The following is a 22,957-nucleotide window of genomic DNA, read 5'->3' on the forward strand; positions in this document are numbered from 1 at the left end:
ACAGCTCAACATTGACTGTTCCGTTATTTCAAGTTGAAGTGTGACTCGGTTTATCACAACTGCGCTAAGGCAATGAAGTTATTGTTTACTACAAGATACAAAACATTGTTATTCTATGATACATGTATAAGAAACTGTTGATAGGTATAGATAGAGATAGTCAGGTTAATTCACTGTACCGTTACCGTGATTTGTCTCAAATGCATTAATTAACTCTCTCCCAGTTCATTGGTTAAAACAATAAAAGTATTTTTGTAACTCTCACGTCCACTTCGTATCCTGTTACCTGTGTTGCCGACCACCTACCGTGACATCTCCGTCTAAGTGGTGTCAGTGGGGGCAGTCAGGAAGTCGATGGAGCTGGAGCAAGGTTGTGAACCAGCCCAAAATTCCTGGAGCGTTCTTAAAAATAGGGTACTTTTTTCATATTAGATATGTCCATGAATTAATTCAGCCTGTTGGTACTTGAGCAGGTACTTGACTGTAATTAACTTCAATGCACAGTAAATGCTGGTAATGAGGTAATATCAGTATCTGACCTAAAACACATTCTTTATCATTCATTATGGTTTTCAAATGTGTCCATAAAAATGTTGTCCATCTGTGATTTTTGGATAAGCTGTCCAGGAAAACAAAAAATTCCAGTTGGCAACCCTGAACTAGAGCCACACTGATGGTATAAAGTGCATTACAGTCTCCTGCAGTAGGGTGTCCTTGGCTGCTAGAGAACCACATTTACCTAGTAGCTGAGGCAATGGAGGGAGGAGATGAGCGTCAAGTGTGGGCTCCCCAAAGCTAACCTGCTGGTCTGGCGATCGCACAGTCTATGGGGATTCATGTAGGGAAAAGGGATTTTGGGAGAGACGGAACAGTAAGGCGTAGTGGATCCAGAGTCCACGTTGAGAGTGAAGAATAGGGAGACAAGTTTCACGTAAGATACCTGTGAATGCATGCCCAGACTCCAGTAAGTGAGACTGTCTGCCTCCAGTAGAGCACAAGTGTTAGACTGCCCTCCCAATACAGGTTTCCTGTATTAGTAAGTAGTAAACACAACCCCTTCTAATGAGCTGTATTCTATATAAGGGGTCTGGCTAATGCAAATCCCTCAACTACTCCTACCTCCTAACCCGTACATTGGCCAGAGGTGGAACTTGAAGCAGCTGGGCCCCAATGCAAAATCTGTAAAATGGTTCCCCCAACTATAATGTTTCATTCATAGTATTGGTTTCCTTGTATGGGGAAGAGAGGCCTTATGGGCTTCCTAAAGCTCAAGGGCCCAGGTTTGACTGCAACCTCTGCACCCATTATCGTTACACTCCTGCTCCTGACCCACACAAACCTGTGTGCTTAAGCTGGAGGGGCTATTGAATTTGTTGAAGTAGTTATCGGGCTCCTCTGCAATTTGTAAACATGCATTACTTGGGTTGAGAGCTCACTCAGGCCTTGCATGTATTTCGCTCTTCCTCCTCTTTGCTGAACCCCTAGCTACACCTCTGAGTTGTCCTATTTGCTGTCCTCAAGCCCAAGCAGTCATTTCCTTGCTTATTTCAATATGTCAGGATGCAGAGGGGTTATGAGCCGTTGTATTACAAAGACAATTTGGATACTGTTGTTCCACACTTGGTGTCTGTGCCTAAAATATTTCTAGAATCACAATCATTCCTTCAGTGAGTGACAAATCTGACTCCTGTGACATATTAAAGGGACATAGTTGCAGCATCCCATAGGGTGACCCCAGACACAAGGCACACGTTTAGGAGCTGGGAGGGTAGAGTGGTCACTTGTCATGGTGGCTCTTTTCCGGAGGGACATACGTAGCCTTGACCAGAGCAGCGCTGGGCCTCTTCTGGACACCCCTAAGATAGGGATGCTCAATAAACTGGAGAACAGGGATATCTGATGTCACGGGTGACGCCATCATTCCATTACCCACCGGTATGACCCTTGGCGGTAAATAAATGGAGCCGCAGACAGATGTAACGTACCTCAGGTCCCTGGGAAGGTTAGGGCTTGGCAAAAACTTTACTGGAGCAACTTCTTGTATAGAAGGCACAAATGACAATGATTTGCAGTGCGGGTATTAAAGAGACTTGAGAGTACCTCCACCCAGTGATCTCAGACTTCAGGACGGCCGGATGTGAAAAGCAAATGGGTGTACCTCTAAGCGGTAATCCCAGACTTCAGGACAGCCGCGTAGGAAAAGATGAATAAAGAGTACCTCTGCACTAGGCCTTGGAAGTGGCACCTGCTTCTTGCTTACGCTCTCTCTCTCTCAATTGGAGCTCACTCCTCTCTCATCTCAGGAACATACACTCTTAGGGAGCCTCTCTTCTTCCTCCATTCTTCACCACATGAGGAATGAAGGTACCCCCATGAGGCTGGCACTCTCTCTCAGGAACCCAGAAGCATAGAACTCCTTTCGCACTCAGACACTCCTATTTATATTCTCACTCATACCACGTGACAAGACAAATTGATACATTTACAGGCAATCCCCAGGCTTTTGCAGATACTTAGCCTATCACATGCTGCAGCTGTGCAATACATATAACAGAATCAATAGACACTTTTGCACAGCACATCAACACAAGACATGGCATGCATGACATTACGGAGTGGGCCAGGAATAGATGTACTGGGGCACTACATAGTCATCACCTTTGAGCCCAAAGGTGGTGACAGTGCCCCATTAAGCACATAAGATGATCCCAGAAAGCATATGTACAAACAAAAATCCTAACCAGTATGACTGTTACTGTTGACATTACAAATTGTATATTGATATAGTCTGCCATAATATATAGGGACCATCTTTGTCTGATACTGGCTGCTCCAATGTCAGTCATTCCTAGGTGTTCTGCGGGCTGTTCCTCTCTTGCAGATTTAACAGTTTGTAATTAGGGAGAACCAAGCTGTGTGGTTACAGTTACTACTCCTCCCCTTTTCAATTTTCTTACTTCCATTTGCTGCTAATGAGGGTAACTTTGGAGGAAAAATTTAAAGGACATTTTGTCTCCAAGGACACACTATGTACCTATGAAGCCTAACTCTTTATTACTTTAGAATTCATTTCCCACTGATACAATCCTAATATAACAACTTGAGAAAAAAAACATACATTTTAGTATTGTACTCTGTCTATATCCTATAGATCAGGGGTGTTAAACTCATTTTCCCTGATGGCCACATCAGCCTCATGACTGCCTTCAAAGGGCCAAATGTAATTGTAAGACTGCATAATAAGGACTCGTTCACATGAGCGTATTTGTGCAGCGTATTACACATGCAATTTTTGTGCATGTAATACGCACTGAATAGAACCCATTGATTTCACATGAGCGTATATTGTCATGCAATGTATGGTCGCGTTAAAAAAATACATGGCATGACCTATTTTGGTGTGTATTACGCAATAGGCCATTGCATCTGAAAAACATATGCGTAAACTATCCTTGCTTACGTCCGTGTGAACGAGCCCTAATAGTGCCCCTCTATAGTGGCCATAACAGTAATAGTGCCCCCCCCATAGTGGCTCTAGTAGTTATAGTGTCCCCTATATTGGCCCCAGTAGTAATAAGTCACCCCCATAGTATTCCCAGCAATAATTGCGACCTCCCTATTGTCCTTGTGCCGTGACGCATTCCTACAGGCATTCCACTGACCCAACTGGCAGGTCCGGTCCAGCGGCAACAGTGCAGTCTGTGACTGCTTACCTCTCCCCTTGATATCTGCGCTGCATACAGACATTGGGGGGGGGGGGGGGAGAGGACAGCGGTCAGACTGTCATGCCGCCTCCACAGGACCAGACATTGTGTTTGACATGTGTCCTATAGATGATAAGAGATCATTTGTACAAGAGTTTGAAAAGTGCCTCAAAGAAAAAATCAGTTTACAACATTTCGCAGGTAAGGGCTATATAAAATGTTGAGTTGCTTTTCATATAGCGTCATACACACACACACACACATATATATATATATATATATATATATATATATATATATATATTCCACTGATTTAGAGTTCTTTGATCCCGTTTTATTTCCATGTCTATATCTAAATTGAGCATTCTGCTGGTTTTCCAATACCATAGGGCAGTCCATCATGAAAGTACAGATTATTTTTCCATTTTCCTTTGCTGGTATTGATTTCTTTCCATTTTACTTCAGCTTGAGAATAATTGTCTCCTCGATGTAGTCACAGATCCAGTTGTTGGCTTTCCTTTTCACTTACATTATTCTTATAAGTCTTTGGCCACACTGATATCCAAAGACACAATACTTAGAAGATTTTTACACCAAGATAAAAGGGATTCTTTATTGTAAAAGAAGTGAGATTTTAGAACTCTGTCTGAGGATGTTCTGATGGTGATTTCACTAAGAGTTCAAAAGTGGCCTGGACACCTTCCCTGAGTATAACAATATTACAAATTATAGTCACTGGATTACTGGAGACAGTTTGTTGGTCCAGGGATTTAATCTGATTGCCAAATTTGGAGTAGCAAAGGAAGTTTTTCTCTAAAATGAGGAAAAATGGCTTCTACCTCCTGGGGTTATTTGCCTTCCTCTGGATCAACACTGCTGAACTGGGTGGACTTTTCTCAGTATTACATAATATGTTACTTAATGTATCCTGCTTTTGGTATAGCCCAACCTTCACATCCATAAACAGCCACCCACAAAAATGTTATAGCCGAGACAATTATTTCTCATGAGATTATATTTAATCTGCAGCTTTCTTTTCCCTCCTGACAACTAGTTTTGTTAGTAATAATAACTTCATGAAGCCAAAAGCTGTCTACTACTTTATTGTCACCACCATCAACTCAAGGACTACACTTTACTCAGAGTTGGACTAACCCTTCAGTGGGTCATTTATTAAGCCCAGGCTCTGAGACCAATAATAAGTCCAAAGGCCCACTGGAAAACAGCCCCATTTTGTGCTGACTTTGGATCCAATTGCTTGCCACTAGAGTCTTTATCTTATGAGTTTAGTTCACAAATCTATTAGACTTTTTTAATGTGTCTTTGGAGCGTCGCTGGGGTCTCAAAAGATCAGGGACACAAGCCCGAAGTCATATAACATGCTGCAACTTCCCTCCCCCAGAAAATTATTTGCGTCTGTATTTGTGTACATATATTATACAACCACATACATACACAACAGGTTTTAGAACACATGACAGAGTTAGGATCACTCACATTTTGTTTTTTAGGCACCTTTAAGGAAGGCCAAGAGTATTTCCAACATGTACCTCCAACTTAAAGGGATATTCTTGTCTCAGATATTTATGGCATATGCACAGAATATGCCATAATTGTTTTATGAAGGCTGGTCCCACCTCTAGGAACTGTACCTATCTGCAGAACAGTGGTCCCTCAACTCCGTCTCACATCTTCAGTAGGCCTCAATACGTTACAAAGATAGGTGCGAGTCCGAAATATCTTGCAGACTTTTTAAGACTATTCTTTGGATATGCCAAACTCTGAAAGTGAGAATACTGCTTTTAAGCATCTGACTTATGTCACCATGCAGGCATACAGTGGCAGGGTGGATGCTTTTTTGAGGGAGGCTTTTTGACTCCCATGGTCCCAGTTTGACTAGTAAAGGGTTGAGGAGTTGTAATTCTCTGCTCACAGGTGTCATACCTTTTTGTATGTTTCAGTGTGACAAGCGAAAACCCAGGTTGCAGATTCTTTTCCCAGACAGCACATGGGAGCCAAGGAGAATGCCCAGTGCTGGGCACAGCATTGGTAGGAGCAGGGATTGCACATTCTGGAGATACACTGTGTCCTGGATCCTGCTTTCCCATACTAACCGCAACCTTTGCACTGGGAGTCTCTCTGGGACATACTTGCTCTGCTCTATGTAGTCTCTGCAGCCTACAGCCACTGTTGTATCGGAGAAACAGCCGCTGACAATGACTGCACTAATAGGAAGCTAGTGTTAATCAACAAACTGGTGCCATAAAGGAGGGTTTCGAGAATGCTGGTATGTATGCTGCAGTACCATGCAGGGCTGTGTTGGGCATCAGTGGGATCCAATGAACTCTCATTCCATACGGACTATCTCTATCTATAGTAACAATTCTAAAAAATTGTTTTTTAATTCAAAGTGATTTTTAATGGATTATAAATAAAGGTGCTTTAAGAAAAAATAATTCTTAGCGCTGATACTACTGACAAATCACCTAAACATTTAACGTAGCCATGTAATTAAGGTTTTAAGTTTCTTATAGACTGAATTTAAAAAAAACTGACACAAAAATGAGATCTAATTATTGTAGTCATTATTTAAGAATGGTTACACAGAAGAACTAAAGAGGCAGGAATTATATAAGCATGTGATTGACACAGATGCAGCATACGTGTGATCAAAGCTTCGCTAAGGGGGTGAATTGTTCAGGACACCTGCTGCATGTTTGGTAAGTGATCAGTCCTGTGTAGAATATAAAATCTGCACTGTAAACTCATAATGAATACAAAGTAGGCAGAGTTGTACAAAATGCTGCAGGCTACAATTTGGCGGATGTACACTGTTTTAGAATAAAGAGGTAATCATACCTAGCCAGCCATAAATATAATAGCATTCAGTAGAAAAGGAGTGTTAACCATTGTAAATCCAGAACCATAAATCCTTCTGTTCCTGTACAAATTCATTCCAAATGACATCTCCCCTTCATCCCTAAGACAGGGAGTATTTTATTATCCCTCATCCCACCCTATCACCATCACAGAGCAAATAAAGTTGACAGAGGTCATAGATTTGGCTCGGGAATGGCTCGGGAAAACCTCTTACAGAATCTGCAGTGAGAGGCAAACTACAGAATGCTAAGGCTTCAAATCCATCAACTTCAGAAGCCAAGTTGAAATAATGTTAAAGTCTAAAAAGTCATGTTTTGTTATTGTGTTGATGTGCCATTGGTGTTGCTAACCTTGATTAAGCTGGTCTCAAGAGAAGTGCGGGTGGTAGTGAAATATGGTTTTTATTAAACCGAATGCATATGTTCTGACATGATCCTAGAGATGCCAATATAGTATGCAAAAAATTCTATTGCTAAGATCCTCCCTTTCAGCTGCAGAATGCTCCTTGACATTCTGCCACAAAGTACAGTACAATGTAAGTGAATGGGGTTCTAACAAACCACATTCACTCACAGCATAAGACATCCGCAGCGGAATCTAGTTATGCTGCAGATTTACGAATCCACAGCAAGCTCTAGCTGGCAATGAAAAGTGGAGGATTTTCACAGCTTATTTCCTTAATTTGTAAGAGGCGTGTTTTAGAACTGTGATAAGACGTTGGTATAACAAGTTCCGATGTTTTGCATTTCCTTTGTAAAATTATTGGTATGTTTAAAACATTCACTTTAAATTTGTGCCTCTAAATGCAGGATATGGCGAGGTAAATGCAAGGGGCTCTAGGAGGGTGACAGCATGAGATGGCACTGTAAGATGTAAAAAGGAAGCTGGACGGGATGACGTAGGAGACAAGCAGAGAGGTAATCTGATAGAATACTGTAAAGGCCCATTTAGACACCACGATTATAATTATCGCTCAAAAGCCGTCATTTGAGGAATAATCGTTGCGTGTAAACGTGCCCATCTTTCAGTTTTCTGCTGAACGACGGACTTCAGTTTGGCCTGAAATCCGTCGTTCAGCAGAATAGCTGATAAGATGGACCGCACGCTGTACTCTGCCCGGGGAGTGCTGATAACAGCTGATTGCATGGTCTCAGCTGTTCTCAGCTGTCAGCGCTGCTGGCAGAACAAAAGGAATTTATTCAGCGAACAGCAGGCGGTCCTCTGAATAAATTCAGCTCCCAGCTACTCACAAGCTACTAATTGGTATTAATAAGCATTAGTACCAATTAGTAGTTTATGCAAAATGACGGCTCAAAAGCCATCTTTTGAGCGATCATCTCTGTGTCTAAATGCACCTAGCTGAGAGCATGCGAGTTATAGTTTCTTGGAGCTATTATAGGAAGAGTGTCTTGGAAGGAGCGGTGACACCTTGGTAGAGTAACTAGGTGCCATGAAGTCTGTGCAAACACAGTTTTTTGGTGACAGAGACTTCATTGCATTTACAGTCCAGTTGAAAACATCTGGACTAGAGATGAGCGAGCATACTCGTCCGAGCTTGATGCTCGTTCGAGCATTAGGGTACTCGAGATGCTCGTTACTTTTTTACCTTCCCTGCATGTTTAGAGCCATTTTCTGGCCAATAGAAATGCAGGGAAGGCATTACAACTTCCTCCTGTGACGTTTCAGCCCTATCCCACCCCCCTGCAGTGAGTGGCTGGTGAGATCAAGTGACCGCCGAGTACTTAAAGCGGTCCCGCCCTCGGCTCGCCTCAGACACGAGGCGGTGGGTTGGGCAGCATGTAACCCAGGAGAAGAGGCAGCGGTGTGTCCCGCAGGCAGTGCTAGTGCTTGGTTAGAGGTAGTGTGGTGCTTAGCTAAGGTGTGCCATGCTAATGAGGGTTTGTCCGAAGTAAAAATTGTTAGGGGGGGGGCCCACTCTTGCCGCTATTGTGGCTTAATAGTGAGACCTGGGAGCCTGAGATGCAGTCCTGCATGTTGCCCCTGGCCTGCCCTATCCATTTCTGTGGCGTTTCCATCACTTTCGTAGGTTTTCCAGATTTTCACAAATGAAAACCTTAGTGGAGCATCGGTCATATACAAAAATGCTCGAGTCGCCCATTGACTTCAATGGGGTTCGTTACTCGAAACGAACTCTCGAGCATCGCGGAAAGTTCGACTCGAGCAACGAACACCCGAGCATTTTGGTGCTCGCTCATCTCTAATCTGGAGGAAAACTCTATGGGAAGCTGTGAATTCTCCAAGAGAGACTGTCTGCTACTGGTCAAACAAAGACCCTTGTAGTGGTGCACGCAAGTTGGGCTGAAATGTCATCATTGCAACCAGAGATGCATCCGTGCTGCAAGTCGCCTGGCAAGATCTGTGATAGGGCTTTTGCCCAGAGATTCACGGTTCCGATGATGCAACATCAAGTGGTTCCAGAGGGTCGATGGTCAAACCTAACTAAGGTCTACTCACCCATCAATGCCATAACACGCTGCAATGCTATAAATGAAATCCGCTGTGAACATTTGTACCAAAATCGGCAATGAATCAATGTGTGGATTCATTGCAGATGTTTGTGCTGAATTACATGTGGAGAATGTCCATGATGTGAGCACATACCCTTCCTGCTATTCTAAAATGTACACAGTTCATAGGAGCTGGAGCTTGGTGGGGCAAAATGCTTTCTTTTTTGCAAATTAAGAGTGGTTAACAAGGGCAATGCACTATAGTGAAGCAGATTGAAAGGAATGTATCCACAAACTAAGCTGAACCTTCTAACAGGACATTTTAATAGCATTCTCCATCTGCTCTGACATAATGATCTTTCTACTACAAACTTGCCCCTGACTTTTCAAACACAGGAACAAACAATGATGTCATAATGCTGAATGTATTACTAATGTTCTAAGCATGCTAGGTGTTCAGGATAACACTTGTAATGCACAGAAAATAAATGATCAAATATTATTCCCAAATCTCATGCAAAAGAATAAGATTAAGAGGAAGATCCCTTCAGTCTTACTTCGACAGGTTGGAATGTCACAATACTTCCAGTACACGCCATCCTCATGTTCTGCTATGTAACACCAGGGACTGACGTCAGCATCTGGGTTCCTGGCAAAGTAGAAAGCAGTTAACACAATCATCATGGTTAAGGAGCGGCAATACGTTTTTTTTTTTTTACTAGAGCTGGCTATCTACTGTAAGAAAAATGACATTTAGGAATATATATGCTTGCTGTTAGCTGTATACATTTGCATCCATAATATATACAACCAATAGACAAAATGCAAAAAAAAAAAACATAAGCAAAGCAGCCACGTCTTTTATCAATTTGTATTACGGTTTGATCCTAAGTGCGTCTGCCACTTAAATACAATTCCCACTATAATGGTAGTATATTATGGGGACCAATGCACTGCCCTAGAAGATATTGTGCTTATTTGGCTAATAAAGCCTAACAAAGATGATTATGAATAAATGGCGCTGCATGGTGAGGTATACATTGGAGTTATGGGGAGGAGAAAGTACCTTTCCTCAAAATTCCCCTATCACTTGTACTGTGGTTTGGTAGCTGCAGTTTCAATCTGCAGTAAATTTCCTGGTTGTTGGAAATTGCAAAGAAATTCTACACTCTTTAGGATTGGACTGAAGGTACACAAACCTCACTGTAGGGTAATGGGTTTTCCATTATCTATTAGCTGAACATTCTCCAATGGTGAGTGTGTTGACTTCAGTTGAAGATATATTTTTTTCAGAAAATTAGACTAAAGTAATATATATGGTGGGTGGGAGTTCTCTGTTGGTGGGACATGTCCCTGTTCTGCATCCATTGTACGGCTGGTCATAACGTTGGCTTCTCTCTTTTCTGATGAGCGTAGTATAATTTTGAGAATGCAGCCTTGACTAAGGGCCCATTCACATGAGCGTATTTTCTGTCCGTATGCGGTCTACATTTTTTATTGACTGAAAGCAGACAGCACATGGACCCATTAGGCCCAATGCACACGGGCGTATTTGCATTGCAGAATCCCGAGTGGGCGGCCGCCTTCGGATTCTGCAGCTAATAGTGCCCATAAACATGCTATGGAAAATTGCTTTTCCATGTTCAACTCGAGGGGGAAAAGAAAACGCAGCACGTTCTACTCTAGTCCAGATTCCGCATGGACGGCTTCCATTAAAGTCAATAGAAGCCGTCTGATCTGCGGTCCTTCTGTAATCATCACTGAAAGGTCGTGGAATCCACATTATCGCTTAGCAACGACGTAGCATAATATCTATTGCGCATGTGCGCTGGCACATCCACATTTAGAAGAATCCGGAGAAGTATGCAGGGGTCACCAGTCGTGCAGAGGGTCGGATTCCGTTGCAGGATCCGAGTCGGCCGTGTGCATTCAGCCTTAATTTACATTGGTATATTCAGATAGGTGCTTTTTTATGCAGACTGATAGAGCATAAAAAAATTGTTTTCAATGGGAAGCCTTGCATCGCATCGCACTCGCCTGCACCTCGCATGCCGTGCAATGCTTTTGCCGGTCCCATTGAAAACAATGGATGATGCCAATCCGAGGGAACACCCAAAGATAGGACATGCTGCAATTTTTTTCACGCACCGCAATGCAATAAGGGGGAAAAAAATCTCTCATATATATGACCCCATTCAAAAGAATGGGGTTCATATTCATGCAAGATTTGTGTGTCTCGCAACGTACAAATCTCAAGCTAATTTTTCGGCTGTGTGAAAGCAGCCTCAGGCGGAGCCTTGGATAGTTGACTGCACTGTTTTACTATACACTGGTCTTTAGAAAATAAAATGAGATATTGTGTAAGGTGGCTCCTTCAGACACTTCAAAAGACAAAACCCTTCAAAACGCACAGATTATATTACACTTAGCATTTCATATCACGACAAAACATATTTTGTGAATATTTTATAAGAAAAGCTCATTCTGGCATGAAGCCAAGTTCCTGGGTATTCAGCTTTTAGCTGCAGTAACAGTGGTCAGAAAATGGATATTTTCCGTAATGTAAATCTTAACTCAATATACATACTGCTGGCATGTGTTTAAAAAGAGAACATTAAATCAGAGTATAATAGAAACAGCAGGTAAAAGCCCCATATAAAAATCTCATTTTGTATAGCTCCGACCTTTTATAAGTCAATCGAATTAAGCTGCCTACACACCGTTGGAAAGGTTGTCAATTTTGTATAGTGTTAAATTGTTTGCTTCTAAATAGGCGTAGTATAAAATGCAGTGAGAAATGACATTGATTGACATGCATTTATGATTAATGGTCATGCATCTTTAATATGTTGACGTGGCTCTATGATTGATTGGCATGCATCTATGTTTAACCGGTCATGCATCTACAGTATGATATATTAACAAGTATTATGGTTGTGTTACGATCAGCAGGAGAAATCCTATCTGCTGCTCTCTAAGTTGCTGTTGGGGCAGTTGCTATGTAACTTCTCCCTCAGTTGGCCCATTGGCAAGAATCAGCTGACCATACTGCTCCGCCTCATTACAGAGAGGAGTGTTGGATTGGTTAGCCTTTTTTAAAATACTTTTGGTTTCTGCAGAGTTGTGTGGTTGATAGCTCTGATAACATTGCTTATATCCAGTATTCCTTGTTTTAGTTCCAAGTACTTAGTTCTAGTCCAGTCTTGTCTAGTTCTTCCTGTCAATGTGTCTTGCTCCTTAGTGTTCTAGTTCAGTCTTTGTTTCCTAATTGTCTAATCATTCTGTGTATGTTTTTGTCTTTTGAGTAGAGATGAGCGAACACCAAAATGTTCGGGTGTTCGTTATTCGTAACGAACTTCCCGTGATGCTCGAGGGTTCGTTTCGAACAACGAACCCCATTGAAGTCAATGGGCGACCAGAACATTTTTGTATTTCGCCGATGCTCACTAAGGTTTTCATGTGTGAAAATCTGGGCAATTCAGGAAAGTGATGGGAATGACACAGTGACGGATAGGGCAGGCGAGGGGCTACATGTTGGGCTGCATCCTAAGTTCACAGGTCCCACTATTAAGCCACAATAGCGGCAAGAGTGGGCCCCCCCCCCTCCCAACAACTTTTACTTCTGAAAAGCGCTCATTAGCATGGCATACCTTTGCTAAGCACCACACTACCTCCAACAAAGCACAATCACTGCCTGCATGACACTCCACTGACACTTCTCCTGGGTTACATGCTGACCAACCGCCCCCCCTCCCCCCCACAGCGCACACCAAAGTGTCCCTGGGCAGCCTTCAGCTGCCCTCATGCCACACCACGCTCATGTCTATTTAGAATTGCGTCTGCCATGACGAGGGACCGCAGGCACACACTGCAGAGGTTGGCACGGCTAGGCAGCGACCCTCTTTAAAAGTGGCGGAGCGATAGCCCACAATGCTGTACAGAAGCAATGAGAAATAGAATCCTGTGCCACCGCCATCAGGAGCTGCACACGTGAGCATAGCAATGGGGAACCTATGTGCCACACACTATTCATTCTGTCAAGGTGTCTGCATGCCCCAGTCAGACCGGGCTTTTTAATTCATAGACACAGGCAGGTACAACTCCCTATTGTGAAGTCCCTGTCGACCCACAGCATGGGTGGCTCCCTGGAACCCACCGGTGGTACACAGAAATATCCCATTGCATTGCCCAACACAGCTGAGGTAGTAATGTCATGCTTAATGCAGGTGGGCTTCGGCCCACACTGCATGCCCCAGTCTGACTGGGGTTCTTTATAAGTGTACAGATGTAGTAAAAACTCCGTGTGCACCTACAGCATGGGTGGGTGCCAGGAAGCCACCGGCGGTACATAGAAATATCCCATTGCATTGCCCAACACAGCTGAGGTAGTAATGTTGTGCTTAACCCTTTCCAATCCAATTTGTATATGGTTTTCCTAGGGGGCTTACTCTTTTTCTGCCGTTATACAACGGCGCTATATGCTGGCTAAAGCCAGTACTGCATGAGCTGACACGTAGGATAGGCTCCGACAGCAGAGAGGCTGGCAATATACAGTAAGAGAACCCCGACGGACGTCTACCAACAACGGAGCTGTACAGCCTTAAACCCTAATGTCTTCACAGGTCACACAGTGGACTGGAAAGGGTTAATGCAGGTGGGTTTCGGCCCACACTGCATGCCCCAGTCAGACTGGGTTTCTTTATAAGTGGAAACAGATGCATTTATAATTCCCTGTGGACCCACTGCCTGGGTGGGTGCCAGGAAGCCACCGGCGGTACATAGAAATATCCCATTGCATTGCCCAACACAGCTGAGGTAGTAATGTTGTGTGTAATACAGGTGGGCTTCGGCCCACACTGCATGCCCCAGTCAGACTGGGGTTCTTTAGAAGTGTACAGATGTATTAAAAACTCCGTGTGCACCTACAGCATGGGTGGCTCCCTGGAACCCACCGGCGGTACACAAAAATATCCCATTGCATTGCCCAACACAGCTGAGGTAACGTCAGCTGTAATGCAGGTGGGCTAAAAATTAATTTGATTACACTGTAGGCGAGGGCCCACAAAAATTGCTGTATCAACAGTACTAATGTACATCCCAAAAATTGGCCATGGCCAGCCAAGAGGGCAGGTGAAACACATTAATCGCTTTGGTTAATGTGGCTTAAGTGGTAACTAGGCCTGGAGGCAGCCCAGTGTAACGAAAAATTGGTTCAAGTTAAAGTTCCAATGCTTTTAAGCGCATTGAAACTTTTAAAAATTGTTCTGAAAAATTATTTGACTGAGCCTTGTGGCCCTAAGAAAAATTGCCCGTTCAGCGTGATTACGTGAGGTTTCAGGAGGAGGAGCAGGAGGAGGAGGAGGAGGAATATTAGACACAGATTGATGAAGCAGAAATGTCCCCGTTTTGGATGGTGAGAGAGAACGTAGCTTCCATCCGCGGGTGCAGCCTACGTATTGCTTACGTATCGCTGCTGTCCGCTGGTGGAGAACAGAAGTCTGGGGAAATCCAGCCTTTGTTCATCTTGATGAGTGTTAGCCTGTCGGCACTGTCGGTTGACAAGCGGCTACGCTTATCTGTGATGATTCCCCCAGCCGCACTAAACACCCTTTCCGACAAGACGCTAGCCGCAGGACAAGCAAGCACCTCCAGGGCATACAGCGCGAGTTCAGGCCACGTGTCCAGCTTCGACACCCAGTAGTTGTAGGGGGCAGAGGCGTCACCAAGGATGGTCGTGCGATCCGCTACGTACTCCCTCACCATCCTTTTACAGTGCTCCCGCCGACTCAGCCGTGACTGGGGAGCGGTGACACAGTCTTGGTGGGGAGCCATAAAGCTGGCCAGGCCCTTAAAGACTGTTGCACTGCCTGGGATGTACATGCTGCTCGATCTACGCACATCCCCTGCTACCTTGCCCTCGGTACTGCGCCTTCTGCCACTAGCGCTGTCGGCTGGGAATTTTACCATCAGCTTGTCCGCAAGGGTCCTGTAGTATAGCAACACTCTCGAACCCCTTTCCTCTTCGGGAATCAGAGTGGGCAGGTTCTCCTTATACCGTGGATCGAGCAGTGTGTACACCCAGTAATCCGTCGTGGCCAGAATGCGTGCAACGCGAGGGTCACGAGAAAGGCATCCTAACATGAAGTCAGCCATGTGTGCCAGGGTACCAGTACGCAACACATGGCTGTCCTCACTAGGAAGATCACTTTCAGGATCCTCCTCCTCCTCCTCCTCCTCAGGCCATACACGCTGAAAGGATGACAGGCAATCAGCCGGTGTACCGTCAGCAGCGGCCCAAGCTGTCTCTTCCCCCTCCTCCTCATCCTCCTCATGCTCCTCCTCCTCCTCCTGTACGCGCTGAGAAATAGACAGGAGGGTGCCCTGACTATCCAGCGGCATACTGTCTTCCCCCGCCCCCGTTTCCGAGCGCAAAGCAGCTGCCTTTATGGTTTGCAGGGAATTTCTCAAGATGCATAGCAGAGGAATGGTGACGCTAATGATTGTAGCATCGCCGCTCACCACCTGGGTAGACTCCTCAAAATTACCAAGGACATGGCAGATGTCTGCCAACCAGGCCCACTCTTCTGAAAGGAATTGAGGAGGCTGACTCCCACTGCGCCGCCCATGTTGGAGTTGGTATTCGACTATAGCTCTCCGTTGTTCATAGAGCCTGGCCAACATGTGGAGCGTAGAGTTCCACCGTGTGGGCACGTCGCACAGCAGTCGGTGCACTGGCAGCTTAAAGTGATGTTGCAGGGTGCGCAGGGTGGCAGCGTCCGTGTGGGACTTGCGGAAATGTGCGCAGAGCCGGCGCGCCTTTACGAGCAGGTCTGACAAGCGTGGGTAGCTTTTCAGAAAGCGCTGAACCACCAAATTAAAGACGTGGGCCAGGCATGGCACGTGCGTGAGGCTGCCGAGCTGCAGAGCCGCCACCAGGTTACGGCCGTTGTCACACACGACCATGCCCGGTTGGAGGCTCAGCGGCGCAAGCCAGCGGTCGGTCTGCTGTGTCAGACCCTGCAGCAGTTCGTGGGCCGTGTGCCTCTTATCGCCTAAGCTGAGTAGTTTCAGCACGGCCTGCTGACGCTTGCCCACCGCTGTGCTGCCACACCGCGCGACACCGACTGCTGGCGACATGCTGCTGCTAACACATCTTGATTGTGAGACAGAGGAGGAGGAGGAGGAGGAGGGTGCTTTAGTGGAGGAAGCATACACCTCCGCAGATACCAGCACCGAGCTGGGGCCCGCAATTCTGGGGGTGGGTAGGACGTGAGCAGTCCCAGGCTCTGACTCTGTCCCAGCCTCCACTAAATTCACCCAATGTGCCGTCAGGGAGATGTAGTGGCCCTGCCCGCCTGTGCTTGTCCACGTGTCCGTAGTTAAGTGGACCGTGGCAGTAACCGCGTTGGTGAGGGCGCGCACAATGTTGCGGGAGACGTGGTCGTGCAGGGCTGGGACGGCACATCGGGAAAAGTAGTGGCGACTGGGAACTGAGTAGCGCGGGGCCGCCGCCTCCATGATACTTTTGAAGGACTCAGTTTCCACAACCCTATACGGCAGCATCTCAAGGCTGATGAATTTTGCTATGCGGACGGTTAACGTTTGAGCGTGCGGGTGCGTGGCGGCGTACTTGCGCTTGCGCTCGAACACTTGCGCAAGCGACGGCTGAACGGTGCGCTGAACTACACTGCTGGATGGGGCCGAGGACAGCGGAGATGAGGGTGTGGGTGCAGGCCATGAGGCGGTAGTGCCTGTGTCCTGAGAGGGGGGTTGCATCTCAGTGGCAGGTTGGGGCACAGGGGGAGAGGCAGGGGTGCAAACCGGAGGCGGTGAACGGCCTTTGTCCCACCTTGCGGGGTGCTTGGCCATCATATGTCTGCGCATGGTGGTGGTGGTGAGGCTGTTGGTGTTGGCTCCCCGGCTGAGCTTTGCGCGACAAAGGTTGCACACCACTGTTCGTCGGTCGTCAGGCGTCTCTGTGAAAAACTGCCAGACCTTAGAGCACCTCGGCCTCCGCAGGGTGGCATGGCGCGAGGGGGCGCTTTGGGAAACACTTGGTGGATTATTCGGTCTGGCCCTGCCTCTACCCCTGGCCACTGCACTGCCTCTTGCAACCTGCCCTGCTGATGCCCTTGACTCCCCCTCTGAAGACCTGTCCTCCTGAGTAAGCGTTGCACACCAGGTGGGGTCAGTCACCTCATCGTCCTGCTGCTCTTCCTCCGAATCCTCTGTGCGCTGCTCCCTGGGACTTACTGCCCTTACTACTACCTCACTGCAAGACAACTGTGTCTGATCGTCATCGTCCTCCTCACCCACAGAAAGTTGTTGAGACAGTTGGCGGAAGTCCCCAGCCTCTTCCCCCGGACCCCGGGAACTTTCGAATGGTTGGGCATCAGTGACGATAAACTCCTCTGGTGGGAGAGGAACCGCTGCTGCCCAATCTAAGCAGGGGCCCGAGAACAGTTCCTGGGAGTGCTCCCGCTCCTGAGCAGGTGTTATTGTAGTGGAGTGAGGAGGCTGGGAGGAAGGAGGAGCAGCAGACAGAGGATTCGGATTGGCAGCAGTGGACGGTGCAGAACTGCGGGTAGACGATAGGTTGCTCGAAGCACTTTCTGCCATCCAGGACAGGACCTGCTCACACTGCTCATTTTCTAATAACCGTCTCCCGCGTGGACCCATTAATTGGGCGATGAATGTGGGGACGCCAGAAACGTGCCTCTCTCCTAATCGCGCAGCAGTCGGCTGCGACACACCTGGATCAGGAGCTTGGCCTGTGCCCACACCCTGACTTGGCCCTCCGCGTCCTCGGCCGCGTCCACGTCCTCTAGGCCTACCCCTACCCCTCAGCATGCTGTATTACCAGTGATTTGATTTCACAGGCAGGAAATAAATTGGCGCAAGACTGCAGGCCAAATATAATTTTTGCCCTTTTTGGAAAACGAAAGGCCCCACTGCCTCTAGTGAATGAATTATCTAAGTTTAATAACTGTGCTGTGTCCCTGCTTATGTGTCACAGAACGTGAGGGTAGCAGAGTTATTATAACTCTGGCAGAGCAGGTATTTTTTTTCCCAATTAAGGAAAGCAAATGGCGAAGCCAGCAGTAAAGCGTAGCTGGGTGCGTATGATTTAGCACTGTTCTTCACGCAGCTCACACGTCTCCACCGCCCGTAAGGACGGACAGAGGCTGGACAAATAGATTTGTTTTCACTTGTTTTTCCACCAAAAGGCAGCACTGCGTATATTCTATGAACATGAGAAGTTTAATAACTGTGCTGTGTCCCTGCTTATGTGTCACAGAACGTGAGGGTAGCAGAGTTATTATAACTCTGGCAGAGCAGGTATTTTTTTTCCCAATTAAGGAAAGCAAATGGCGAAGCCAGCAGTAAAGCGTAGCTGGGTGCGTATGATTTAGCACTGTTCTTCACGCAGCTCACACGTCTCCACCGCCCGTAAGGACGGACAGAGGCTGGACAAATAGATTTGTTTTCACTTGTTTTTCCACCAAAAGGCAGCACTGCGTATATTCTATGAACATGAGAAGTTTAATAACTGTGCTGTGTCCCTGCTTATGTGTCACAGAACGTGAGGGTAGCAGAGTTATTATAACTCTGGCAGAGCAGGTATTTTTTTTCCCAATTAAGGAAAGCAAATGGCGAAGCCAGCAGTAAAGCGTAGCTGGGTGCGTATGATTTAGCACTGTTCTTCACGCAGCTCACACGTCTCCACCGCCCGTAAGGACGGACAGAGGCTGGACAAATAGATTTGTTTTCACTTGTTTTTCCACCAAAAGGCAGCACTGCGTATATTCTATGAACATGAGAAGTTTAATAACTGTGCTGTGTCCCTGCTTATGTGTCACAGAACGTGAGGGTAGCAGAGTTATTATAACTCTGGCAGAGCAGGTATTTTTTTTCCCAATTAAGGAAAGCAAATGGCGAAGCCAGCAGTAAAGCGTAGCTGGGTGCGTATGATTTAGCACTGTTCTTCACGCAGCTCACACGTCTCCACCGCCCGTAAGGACGAACAGAGGCTGGACAAATAGATTTGTTTTCACTTGTTTTTCCACCAAAAGGCAGCACTGCGTATATTCTATGAACATGAGAAGTTTAATAACTGTGCTGTGTCCCTGCTTATGTGTCACAGAACGTGAGGGTAGCAGAGTTATTATAACTCTGGCAGAGCAGGTATTTTTTTTCCCAATTAAGGAAAGCAAATGGCGAAGCCAGCAGTAAAGCGTAGCTGGGTGCGTATGATTTAGCACTGTTCTTCACGCAGCTCACACGTCTCCACCGCCCGTAAGGACGGACAGAGGCTGGACAAATAGATTTGTTTTCACTTGTTTTTCCACCAAAAGGCAGCACTGCGTATATTCTATGAACATGAGAAGTTTAATAACTGTGCTGTGTCCCTGCTTATGTGTCACAGAACGTGAGGGTAGCAGAGTTATTATAACTCTGGCAGAGCAGGTATTTTTTTTCCCAATTAAGGAAAGCAAATGGCGAAGCCAGCAGTAAAGCGTAGCTGGGTGCGTATGATTTAGCACTGTTCTTCACGCAGCTCACACGTCTCCACCGCCCGTAAGGACGGACAGAGGCTGGACAAATAGATTTGTTTTCACTTGTTTTTCCACCAAAAGGCAGCACTGCGTATATTCTATGAATAATAACTGTGTTGTGGCCCTGCCTATACAATTCTTTCCCTGCAGTATCAATGGAGGGTGGAATGCTCTGCAGAAGCGATTTTGAGAAGCCCAAAAAAAATGCAGCACAGCTAACAGCAGCCTGGACAGTACTGCACACGGATAAATATGGCCCTAGAAAGGACCGTTGAGGTTCTTGAAGGCTACACTCACTCCTAACACTCTCCCTGCCTATGCAGCACTTCTGTCCCTAATGCCAGGTGCAACGGTCTGCAGAGGCGATTTTGAGAAAAAAAAAAATGCCACTGCTAACAGCAGCCAACACACAGCTATCAGTGGCCCTAATAAGGACCTTTGGGGGGTCTTGAAGCCTACACTAACTACCAATTCTTTCCCTACAGCAGCTCCGGTATAAACAGCACTGTCCCTCATCTAACTCACACCGCATCTGTGGCGAGCCGCGGGAGGGGCCGACTTTTATATTAGGCGAACACCTGATCTCGCCAGCCACTCACAGCAGGGGGGTGGTATAGGGCTTAAACGTTGCAGGGGGAAGTTGTAATGCCTTCCCTGTCTTTCAATTGGCCAGAAAAGCGCGCTAACGTCTCAGGGAAGGAAGTGAAAGTAACCAGAACACCGCATGGTGTTCGTTACGAATAACGAACATCCCGAACACCCTAATATTCGCACGAATATCAAGCTCGGACGAACGCGTTCGCTCATCTCTACTTTTGAGTCATTCCAGCATTAGTTTTTCCTTTTAGTCTCGTCTGGGCCCTAGTACCTTCTGTTCTCAGGGATACTGTTTTAGATAGGGTCGTTGATAGGAACAACTTAGGACTGTCTAGGGACAGTGGATTCTGGTGTTGAGGATAGTGTTAAGGACACATTTGTGAGAGACATGTTAGAGTCTACATTTATATGATTGTTAGGTTTATTCCATAACATCTGTTCCAGTCTCCACTGTCAGTTTCATTATATTCACCATTATCCAGTTACCATCATCCTCTGCACCGGTCATCTAAGGCTGCTCACAGACAGCAGAGCCAGAGCCTGCAGTGGAATCCGACCCTGACAGGTGCGGCGTCCGCGTGTACCTGTCATTTCTGATCTTTATCTATACTGCAGATGGACTCGGTGGCTCATGGTCAGACATGCGCAGTAGAGTTTTTTTTCTTCCTGAGCTGTCGCTAAGCGATGATGCGGAATCTGCGACCTGTTCGAATGGCTTCCATTGACTTTAATAGAAGCCGTCCATGCAAAAAAGGAGCATGCTTTGATTTTTCCTCCACTCGCGGAAACCGCAATTGTTTTCCATACATCTGCAGGTAAAAGCATTTTCCATAGTATGCTATGGATGCTATTTGCTGTGAATCCGCAGTGCGAAAGCCCACAGCGATTTCTACAGCAAAAATCCATTTGTGTGCAGACAGCCTAAGAGTGAGTCCCCAGTTACATTTGTGTTTTCAGAGTGTTGATATGTGCTTCAAAGCTATATTTCTTGCAACATCCAATTGTTCTGGTATTCAGCTCTATGTAAGTCCTGGGGTACTGAGTACTGGTAGACACAGCTAGTACCCAGGAAAGGTGACTGCTAAAGGTGAAGCTGAGTTCTGCCACTTATCCTTCAGCCAGCATCATTACAGGTTGATTGGCATGCATTTATGACTGATGGTCATACATCTATGCTTGATTGATATGAGAATTTTATTGATGACCATGGGCATATGGTCAGCAGCTTACTTACTACATCTTGGTATAGACACACAAGTGTACATACACAATTGTGAATAAAATATGTGAACCTCAATTTCAAATTGTCATTTAGATGAGTTTGTCATGGATCCAGCAATTCTATAAACAGATGTCATCCTTATTCTGCAAATATGGCTAAAAATATCCAACCTAAGTGATATAATATTTATAGTCTTCTGATGTCGGCGACCATTTGAACAGTTTATTCATGTCAAAAACACTTTCTCGTATAACACAAGGACAAAACCTGCAGTTCCAAGTCTAAGTGCAGTACATGTATTATGGTCCTGCCTTTTCAGCCATAAAAAGTAACCCCTTAAGGGCTCATGTCCACGGGCAAAATGTGATTTAAAATCCGCAGCGGATCTCCCGCGCGCGGATCCGCACCCCATAGGGATGCATTGACCACCCGCGGGTACATAAATACCCGCGGATCGTCAATAAAAGGCATTTAAAAAAAAATGGAGCATGAAAAAATCTGGACCATGCTCCATTTTCATGCGGGTCTCCCGCGGGGACGGCTCCCGCGGGCTTCTATTGAAGCCTATGGAAGCCGTCCGGATCCGCGGGAGACCTAAAATAGGAATTAAAAGCATTTACTCACCCGCAGCGGGCCGCGAAGCTCTGCTCTTCCTCACGGCCGCATCTCCCTTGCTTCGGCTCGGCGGATGTGCCCGGCGCATGCGCGCGGCACGTCGACGACGTGCCGGCGACGTGCCGCCGGCGTCAGGAATTCATCCGCCGGCCGAAAATGAAGATCCGGCCGTGAGGAACAGCTGACCTTCGCCGCCCGCTACGGATAGGTAAATGCTTTTAAATTTCTATTTTCAGCGCTCATGTCCGCGGGGCAGGAGGGACCCGCTGCAGATTCTCCATGTAGAATCTGCAGCGGATCTGATTTTCCCCGTGGACATGAGGCCTAAGGCCTCATGTCCACAGCTATATTAATATTTAAAATCCATGGCGTTTTTCCCGCACGCGGATTCGCGCCCCATAGGGATGCATTGAACACCCGCAGGTAGTTAAATACCTGCGCATGTCACTTTTCCCTTCAGGCGCGGATCCGCGTGCGGAAAAAAACCCGCAACATGCTCCATCTTAGTGCGGGTCTCCCGCAGGCTTCTATTGAATCCTGTGGAAGCCATCCGGATTTACGGAACACCCGTACCAGAATTAAAACTCACCTGTTCGGACGCTGCGGATCTTCCCTCCGTCGCGGCCGGATCTTCTTTCTTCGGCCCAGCGGATGTGTCCGGCGGATGCGCGCGGCACTCTGCCGGCGTGCCGAGCTCATCCGCCGGGCCAAAGAAAGAAGATCCGGCCACGACGGAGGGAAGATCCACAGCGTCCGGACAGGTGAGTTTATTCTTATTTTTAGCCTCATGTCCGCGGGGCAGGAGGGACCCGCTGCAGGATTCTCCATGAAGAATCTGCGGCGGGCCTGATTTTCCCCATGGACATGAGGCCTTAAGGGATTGTCCTGTTGTAAATTATCAATGGTATTTCTGCA

The 22,957-nt window shown here is 46.5% G+C and overlaps 1 protein-coding gene across 1 annotated transcript in view; it reads right to left on the reverse strand.

Moving 5' to 3' along the window:
- KREMEN1 (kringle containing transmembrane protein 1) overlaps nucleotides 1-22,957 on the reverse strand; it is a 158,635-nt gene that overhangs the window by 44,460 nt on the left and 91,218 nt on the right. Inside the window, exon 3 of the mRNA XM_066603192.1 lies at nucleotides 9,610-9,701. Coding sequence (XP_066459289.1) covers nucleotides 9,610-9,701 — 92 coding nt within the window. The remainder of the gene's footprint in view (nucleotides 1-9,609; nucleotides 9,702-22,957) is intronic.

This window comes from Eleutherodactylus coqui, chromosome 5 (genome assembly GCF_035609145.1).
Source record: "Eleutherodactylus coqui strain aEleCoq1 chromosome 5, aEleCoq1.hap1, whole genome shotgun sequence".
Taxonomy (NCBI): domain Eukaryota; kingdom Metazoa; phylum Chordata; class Amphibia; order Anura; family Eleutherodactylidae; genus Eleutherodactylus; species Eleutherodactylus coqui.